At 41.4% G+C, this 8,510-nt stretch overlaps 3 protein-coding genes across 3 annotated transcripts; 2 read left to right on the top strand and 1 right to left on the bottom strand.

The window, feature by feature from the left end:
- Positions 1 to 277: 277 nt before the first annotated feature.
- On the top strand, positions 278 to 1,137 carry LOC117783500 (guanine nucleotide-binding protein subunit gamma-1). The gene is made up of 2 exons (XM_034620917.1): positions 278 to 372; positions 435 to 1,137. Exon 2 carries the CDS (start codon positions 510 to 512, stop codon positions 711 to 713), a length of 204 nt encoding a protein of 67 aa, XP_034476808.1. The 5' UTR covers positions 278 to 372; positions 435 to 509; the 3' UTR covers positions 714 to 1,137.
- Positions 1,138 to 1,774: 637 nt separating this feature from the next.
- Positions 1,775 to 7,076, top strand: LOC117784656 (WD repeat-containing protein 19). The gene is made up of 9 exons (XM_034622455.1): positions 1,775 to 2,104; positions 2,159 to 2,881; positions 2,938 to 3,550; positions 3,615 to 4,194; positions 4,258 to 4,540; positions 4,614 to 4,794; positions 4,856 to 5,939; positions 6,433 to 6,802; positions 6,867 to 7,076. Exons 1-9 carry the CDS (start codon positions 1,935 to 1,937, stop codon positions 6,970 to 6,972), a joined length of 4,110 nt encoding a protein of 1,369 aa, XP_034478346.1. The 5' UTR covers positions 1,775 to 1,934; the 3' UTR covers positions 6,973 to 7,076.
- A 24-nt stretch (positions 7,077 to 7,100) lies between these two features.
- LOC117784657 (ATP synthase subunit s, mitochondrial) lies at positions 7,101 to 7,953 on the bottom strand. Its single transcript, XM_034622456.1, has 2 exons — positions 7,906 to 7,953; positions 7,101 to 7,836 (listed from the first exon to the last, which is right to left on the bottom strand). Exon 2 carries the CDS (start codon positions 7,831 to 7,833, stop codon positions 7,201 to 7,203), a length of 633 nt encoding a protein of 210 aa, XP_034478347.1. The 5' UTR covers positions 7,834 to 7,836; positions 7,906 to 7,953; the 3' UTR covers positions 7,101 to 7,200.
- Between the last annotated feature and the right edge of the window lie 557 nt (positions 7,954 to 8,510).

Consider the following 8,510-nt stretch of genomic DNA (forward strand, 5'->3'; position numbering starts at 1 on the left):
AATTTTTCCCCTTATTTTCAACGAACGTTTTCCGCTCGGGTTCTTATACCTAAGGGCTGCCACCCGGCTCGGAAATTTTCGACCAAAAATAGTAACTTGAAAAATACCTTTATTTTTAATTCTCTTAAATTTTAAGCTTAAATTTTTTAAAGTCTTGCTAATGTTTTGTCGAGTTGTAGATTCTAGGAAAAGCAGTCAAACCAAAAATAATCTAGATCAGTTTTCGACGTCTGGCAACGTTCAAATAAACGGGAATTTTATTACTATGTGGCAACGTCTTTCAAAATACAGTGTGTGTGTGTTGGTGATTTGTATCATATTGATTTTTCTTCGACTTTAGCTCGAGCTTGTGCGTAAAATAAGCTTTTAAAGGTAAAATACATGACTTTTCTTTGGCATTTTAATGCATTTAACGAAATAAACCTTTACTGCAGCTTCACGTTATTCGCCAGCCGCAAACTTTGTTGTCGTTCACCATAGGTCTTGCCGAGACTGCCGTTTTGGATATCATGGCTGCTAATTTGCAACAGCAGCGCACAATCAATGAACAACTGCGTCGTGAAGTGGGAATACAACGCATTCAAGTCTCCGAGGCTTGCAACGCAATGATGAAGTATATGATTGATAATGAATCGGATGATTGCCTGCTGAGTGGATTCACCAGTCAAAAGGTGAATCCATTTCGTGAGAAGAACTCCTGCAGCATTTTATAAGCTCAATTTTGAATAGGTACACCGCAAGTTCCTAGCAGTATTCATCATACATAAAATATGTGTAGACATAATTATTGTTTACGTTTCCTCGGCGAACTCAAATAGACTAGAACAAATAATCTATTATTATTGCATACATGTGTGTATAACCTTTGATGTTTCTTGTAAATGTATGCTGACCTCAATTATGTCTATAAACTGAACATATACAAATATTTAAAAATGTGTGAAAAAAAAAACATAAACCGTCTTAACATACATATGTATACATACCATGTATTTTGCTAATCCTATAGCTCTTTTTTGGAGAACGACATTAACCTACTAGCAATTTTCAATGAATGTATGATCCTAACTATATAATGATGTATGTTTACTATTGAGATATTAATACACAATAAAATTAAATAAATGTATCATTAAAGCTGTCTCAATTATTCTATTTGTAGTTTCGACAAATCATTTATTGACCATCAATCAACAAACAAAAGTAAACATGAAACGGAATTAACCCCTCAAAAAAGAATATTGTTTTGATAGACTATTTTATTGATAAAAAATCCAATTAAAAATTTAGAACCGTTGCCGTTTAATATACACTTTACACGGAGTATTTTTTGCAAGCAAGCTTTCATTAAAATAATTGTAATTTAAACTTTTTAATTCAAAGAAAAATGGTATAACAATAATAAACCAATTGTTTTATTTGAATTTAAACTGCGCGCCATGTAAATTTTTTTATTTAGTATATCAATAAGTTTTTGGTATAATAAATACTAAATCAGTATTACAAAGAACGCGTTATTTATTGGTCGCGAAGCGGAAATTGGAAATTAAAATTTCAAAATGCAATAACTTTGAAATTAATTAATCATTTTAAGCAAATTTTAAATTGAAATTTAGATAAAATAAAGGTAAAGATAAATATTACAAAATTTACAAAATTCTTTCGAAAAATCTATAAATATTTAAAGAATAAAAAAAAAATAAATATAAAAAAATAGTATTTATTTTTCAAGTTACCATTTTTGGTATTGTTCCCAAAATGGTACATGCTGCCGGACTGGAAAATTTTTCAGGGTGGCAGCTCTGCAGCACTTGTTGCTGCCATAGTAACGGCAACTGAAAAAAGCGTAAACAAATGGTGAAAAACTTTTATGAACTGCAAAATGCAGAATGTGTGCAATAACTTAGTATAAGAAGTAATTGACTGCTTGAAAAATGTCATTTGAGAAGATATTGTACAAGTACGATGAGCCGCACGGCATTGGCGATGTTTATTTTATTTGGCAAAAGAGCGCGGGAGCTTTGCTGGCAACAACCGGAACCGATGGCTCGGTGGCATTGTACAATCGCCAAGGACTGCTGGTGCAGCGCATTATATTAGCCGGGTAACAACTAAATCAATAAACATAACTAATACATTAAACAAACGCATATTTCAGTCTTTGCTCGGGATTTGCCTGGGATTGCGATGGAGAGCTTCTCGGTATCATTACAAGCAGCTCACCAAATATTACGCTTTGGGACTATGCCACACAGCAGAAACTAACAGTAGAGTCGGGACTGCGAGATCCACTCACCTGCATACTGTGGTCCAAGCAGCAGCAGCTGCTCGCCGTCGGCACAGGACGTGGCAATCTTGCCATCTACAATCATCAGAATGGCAAGCGTACACCTGTGTTGGGCAAACATAGCAAACGGATAACATGCGGCGCCTGGTCAGCTCAGAATCTCCTAGCACTCGGCTCCGACGACAAGAGTTTCTCGCTGAGCAGCGAAGATGGGGACACGGTGAGAATTGTGCAGCTGCGGGATGTGCCCACGGATATGTATTTTGCTGAGATGGCCAACGATGAGCGCATTGCGGGCGATAATGCCATCAGTATGATTATTGGCAAACGCACGTTGTTTCTGTACTATTTGCCAGAGCCCGAGAATCCAACAGAGCTGGGATTTCAGAGTCGTTATGGTTCTCTCCTGCAGCATAAATGGTTTGGCGATGGATACATACTGTTGGGATTCTCAAATGGCCATGTTGTGGCCATTTCCACGCATCCCAAGGACGTTGGCCAAGAGCTGTGGCAGGTGAGGAATCACAAGGATACTCTGAGCGGATTGGCGTACTGTCCAACGCTGGATATTGTGGCCTCCTGCGGTGACGACAAGTTAGTAGACATTTGTACTCCGTTCTTCATCTTACTCTAACGTATTCCCAATACAGCATTAAGATCCACTCGATAACCAATCTGCAGGAAACGGAACGCATCATAACGGTGCCGGATCATGCGAGTGTGCAAATGATTGATTGGTCACCAGATGGTCAACTATTGGCGGTCACCACCAGCGGTGGAACCGTCTACACATATGTGACCAAGCTGCCGCATATGTTCGCCGTCTCTGCTCCACGTCTGGTCATGCTGAGTAGCCTGGCCGAAGTCTCTATCTATGTGTATGCGCCGGATAAGTCAAAGGTGCTGCCATTCCGACTTCCACTGGAAACGGAGCCCACATTTCTGGCCATTGGACCGTACAACTTTGCCGCTGGCCTGGACAAGCACGTTTGGTTCTATGATCTGGGCAAGAGTCTAGGCGATGAGCCGCGTCCACTAAGCGAACGTGATCTGCCCCACGACATAGCATCCATGAAGTTAAATGCAGATTACTGTGCAGCATTGTGCCCTCCACAGTTGATTCTGCAGGCGATTGCCGCAGATAATCCCAATTGCAAGGACAAGCTGCAGGCGTGCTTTCCCAGCGCGTTGCCCACAATGCCCAGCGATGCGGTCATTACATGCTTTGCCCTCAGCCAGGAGTTGCTAATCTTTGCCACAGATGTGCGTATGAAATGTAGCCTAGGATCTTTTATTCGTTTACTTATCATGCTATTGTCCATTGCAGATAGGACACCTGGTCTTCTACTCGCTTGAGAAATGGGACACCTGCACCATCTATAGACACAGCAATGGCATTCGTCAGCTATTCACAGACGTCGAGGGAACCAAAATCATATTTATTGATGAGCATGGCCAGGGATTTGTCTATCTGCCCGCCTTGGATCAGGAGGCGCTGTTGATTGCGGATATGCCAAAGCAATGTGTGGGCTGCCTCTGGGACTTGACGCAGCCCAACATTTTTATAAGCTACGACACACGTATTGTAAATACTCATGTATTTGCACGCAACTCGGTGCGGGGCAGACACACCCTAAAAGTGGGGGAATCTAAGCTGAATCCTGGCCAGGTGCCGTTGCTGCTGTGCGCCGGCGAAATGGCTCTACACATCGATGGTGGACAGTATGCCACACAATCGCTGAGCACTCATGTGGTTAATCCCAGCAACAGTCAGTCGGATAATCTGCAACTGCTGTTGCGGCTCAAGAAATATGATGAGGCATACAAGCTCTGCGAGCAGATGAAATTGGACAGCGCTTGGCGAATGTTTGGAGAACATGCCATCGCTGATCTAGAGCCGGAAATTGGTATGCATTGAATTGTGCATCTCAATCAATCTTAATCTCTACTTAAATTTTGTGCCTCTGCAGCGTTACGCGCCTATCGCCAGCTGGGTGATGCTGGTCTGGTCAATGCACTGGATGAACTGCGCTACATTGAAGATCTGCACATGCTGAACGGTTGCTGTTGCATGCTGTTGGCCCAATACGACCAGGCCAAGGAGTATTTACTCAAGGGAGTTTACACCCGTGCCGCTCTCGACTTGAGCCGGGATCTCCTGCAATGGGATCAGGCGCTGCTCTTGGCCCACAAATATGAGCCTTTGGAGGTTCCCTATATAGCTCGCGAGTATGCCCAACAGTTGGAGTTCACGTGAGTAATAAAGGATCTAGTTTTAAGACCCTGTAAGACCCTTAATAATTGTCACTTTTGCTGCTTTTTCCAGTGGCAACTATGCGGATGCTCTGTATCATTATGAGAAGGGCTACAAGGAGGACTTGATTAACAATGAGGACTCGGAGCCGCCGACTTTACTGCATACCATGCCCGAATACGAGGAGCATGTGCGTCTCTGCAAAATGGGAATTGCTCGCACCTCAATACGCGCCGGAGACTTTCGACGTGGCGTAAGAACTGTTGCATTTGAATACCTTTTGCTGTTAATTCTAATCTCTAAATCTTCAACAGATTCAATATGCTGTGGAGCTGCAGGACAGACAGCTGCTGTTTGACTGCGCCGAGCTGCTGGCCACCGTGGGGCATCTGACCGAGGCGGCTGGATTGTATGAGCGCGGGGGCTACTACGACGAGGCGTGTGGACACTACATAGCCCTGAAGATGTGGCACAAGGCCAACCATATACTGCCCCAAGTGAAGAGCAGCAAACTGCATGCGGCATATGCCAAAGCCAAGGAATCGGATGGTCAATTTGAGGAAGCCATACGCAGCTATCGTATTGCGGGTGATCTTGATGCCTGTGTTCGGATTTATCTGGATCATTTGTGTGATCCACATGCTGCTTCGGAGATTGTGCTCGAGTCGCGCTCAATGGATGCGGCCAAGCTGCTGGCCAAGTTCTATCAGAAGATTGGCGACATTGAGCAGGCGCTGCAGTTTCTCGTCATCTGTGGCTGTGTGGAGGAAGCCTTTGCCCTTGCCCAGCGTCATAACAAACTGCGCCGTCATGGCGAGCTGCTGGAGCGCTACGAGAATGCCAAATCCGCTGACTATTTGGTATTGGCACATTACTTTGAGAGCGAGAAATACACTCTGCTGGCGGGCAAGTATTATTTCCTTGCCAGGGAGTTCACCAAGGCATTAAGGTTTCTGCTGAAAGCATCAGCCTTCAGCAACGAGGAGTCACAGGCGCTTTCCCTGGCCATCGACTGTGTGGCGACATCAAATAACGAACAGTTGGCCACACAGCTCATTGAGTTTCTGCTTGGAGAATCGGATGGTGTGCCCAAGGATCCGCGCTATTTATTTCGTTTGTATATGGCACGCAAACATTACAAGGATGCGGCCAAGACAGCGGTGATTATAGCCAATCAGGAGCAGCTGGCTGGCAACTACAAGTCCGCTCGCGATTTACTCTATTCCATGTACCAGGAATTGCGTCGCAATAATCTCTCCGTCACTGCAGAGATGCGTCACAATCTGATACTGCTACATCGCTATACTCTGGTGCGCATCCATGTCAAGCTGGGCAACCATCTGCTTGCTGCCAAGCTGCTCGTTCAAGTGGCCGCCTGCATATCTCAGTTCCCAGAGCGTAAGTTTCAGATTCTTAATATTTGATTTCCTATAAGAAATTCGACTTAGAAATTAGATTCTCAAAACTGGCAAGCGTGAAATTAAAAAATACAAATTAAGAAAACCACATTATTATTAGGGGAAAAAGAGTAAAATATGATTTGATAGTACCATTTTATTTATATCTATCTGGAACTAATAATATTGAGAGCATTCTTGTTAAAGAGAATTTTTTAACATAATGTCATTTCTAAAATGAATAGATTTTCTTCTAATCTTGTTTAATTCTGGAAGTTTTTTTCAGCTTTATTTTTTTGCTTACATTTTATGTTTATTTCAGTTGAATTTTCTAATCTGTGCTATTTAAATTTTTCATCGTTGTCTTGGATTCTGTAAATGCTCTTGGCTTAATTTTTTATATTCGTAATTTTTACATAAGTATTCGAAAATATTGAATACATGATTGTAATTATTAATTATATTATAATATATATGTATAATATATTCCACAGATATCGTGCCTATACTGACTTCCACGGTGATTGAATGCCACCGTGCGGGCTTAAAGAAATCTGCATTCACCTATGCCTCCATGCTGATGCGACCGGATTATCGTAATCAGCTGGACGGGCGTTATATTAAGAAGATTGAGTCGATTGTGCGCAAGGCGCCTAAGGGAATTAAGCAGCTGCGCGATGAGATTGATGATGAGACCATGGAGTGTCCCATTTGTGATGCCAATTTGGCCAACATGGAGGTCACCTGCTACAGCTGCAAGACAACGCTACCCATATGCATTGCAACTGGTCAGCACATCATTAAACTGCAAATGACATCCTGTCCACAATGCGATTTCCTTTGCTTTCGCGCCGAGATGGAAAAGTGAGTGGAAATTTGTAATTCTAAAAAAAAAAAGAATTTAATTGATGTTTCCGTATATTTGTAGCATTTTGTCAGAATACGGCGACTGTCCCATGTGTGGTGAGCGTGTGGCGCCCGAGCAGCTGCTCGATGTGGAGGATATACGACCCTATATCTTGGCCGCATCCTAGACTCTTCATATAGAATTTAAGCAAGCAAATAGACTGCACTCAACAACACCAAATAGTATTTATAAGTTATAAAAACAAGCACCAATTACACCTGATACTGAAAATAATGAATATTGGTCATGATGGGTTTTCAATTTCAAGGCGTTAATATCTCATTTATTCCTGAAAACAAATACTCCTGTGTTAACAACAAATCACATACAAATATCCATATTATGTTGTACTTAACTACTGCTTATTAAACAGCATTTCACAATTTGGCAGACGAGCCCTCAGATTCGCAGCCACTTGATCCATGTTTTGGACATAGTTCATATCGAATATGATCAACTGCTTGAGATTCGACAGCTCGCCGATGACATCCAGATCGTTGTCGTACATATTGTAACAACCGGAGATCTGAAGGGTCGTCAGGGAATCTCTTAAATGGGTAAGACCGACAAGACCATCACCCTCTAGATGCTTACAATTGTGAAAAATGACAGTGTCGATTTTTGTACAACCTTTAAAGTGTTCCAGTCCAATTTTCATCACCGATGCATTTGAGGCGTCTACAACTTTGATATGAAATTTGGTTCCCTCTGATGGCAAAAGATTATAGTCCTTCCACAGTTTGGATGGATAATCGGTCAAACGGACGCCACCTCCGTTCTTAATCACCCACTCGGCACAGAGGCGATTTGGACCGACTTTGGCCAGCCGATCTGCATCCACTTGATTGAAGGCGACCGCCACATAGCCCCATATCTTTCGCACTGGTGGAGCACATACGACGTAGTTCTTATGCACATTATAAACAGCGCCTTGGACTAGACATTTCGACATTGACATTGATCTTGAAATTGTATTTAATAACGCCATTGCCTAGACAAAGCAACAGCTGAATAATTATACAACAGTTGGCGCGGTATGCAGCACTGTTTTTAAACCAACCTGTGTGCAATTTTCCGTTGTTTTTATAAACAACTCTTCTTGTTCCTTTTGCGTGATGTTTTGAACTCTCTCTCTCTCACTCACTCTCTTACAGTGCTGCCATCCTGTTCAAAGACTGCCACCCAGCAAATTCTTCTGGCTGGATTTTTTGCACTAAAAAAATAAGTACATTTCCGAAAATGGGTATTCTTAATTTTTGTACCCATTCTCGGATTTTTTAATGCTTGAATTTTTTAATTTTATTTTAAATTTTCTTGATTTTTTGATATAATTTCTTATTTTTTTTAGAATTAAATTTTCTAGTTTCTTTTCCCGAAGGCTGACGAACTTTATACATTAATTAAAATGTTAACCTTAAATTTGTCTAATTTCTAAATTTTAATTTTCATCAATCTTATTAATTTTTTGTTGAGTCTTTTGCGTATTTAAATTTGCAATTTTCATCAGTGATGGCTACTTTGTAAGCTGATGTGAAACGGCACAGCTGATTTATAAGTGCTGCCAGCTTGCTTTAATAGTTCTAAATCTCATTTCATGTGTGTGAAGTGTGGAGCACAAAGATCTGTTGTTTTTGAAATTAAATGTGTACTTTTCTCGAGTTTTTA

The sequence above is a fragment of the Drosophila innubila genome (genome assembly GCF_004354385.1).
Source record: "Drosophila innubila isolate TH190305 chromosome 2R unlocalized genomic scaffold, UK_Dinn_1.0 1_C_2R, whole genome shotgun sequence".
In the NCBI taxonomy this organism is placed as follows: Eukaryota; Metazoa; Arthropoda; class Insecta; order Diptera; family Drosophilidae; genus Drosophila; species Drosophila innubila.

Excerpts from the sequence above, each read along its gene's own strand:
- LOC117783500 (XM_034620917.1), top strand. The coding sequence starts at position 510 with ATGGCTGCTAATTTGCAACAGCAGCGCACAATCAATGAACAACTGCGT.
- LOC117784656 (XM_034622455.1), top strand. The coding sequence starts at position 1,935 with ATGTCATTTGAGAAGATATTGTACAAGTACGATGAGCCGCACGGCATT. Across the intron at positions 4,195-4,257 it reads TGATCTAGAGCCGGAAATTG|CGTTACGCGCCTATCGCCAG; the intron begins GTATGCATTGAA and ends GTGCCTCTGCAG. Across the intron at positions 6,803-6,866 it reads TTTCGCGCCGAGATGGAAAA|CATTTTGTCAGAATACGGCG; the intron begins GTGAGTGGAAAT and ends GTATATTTGTAG.
- LOC117784657 (XM_034622456.1), bottom strand. The coding sequence starts at position 7,833 with ATGGCGTTATTAAATACAATTTCAAGATCAATGTCAATGTCGAAATGT.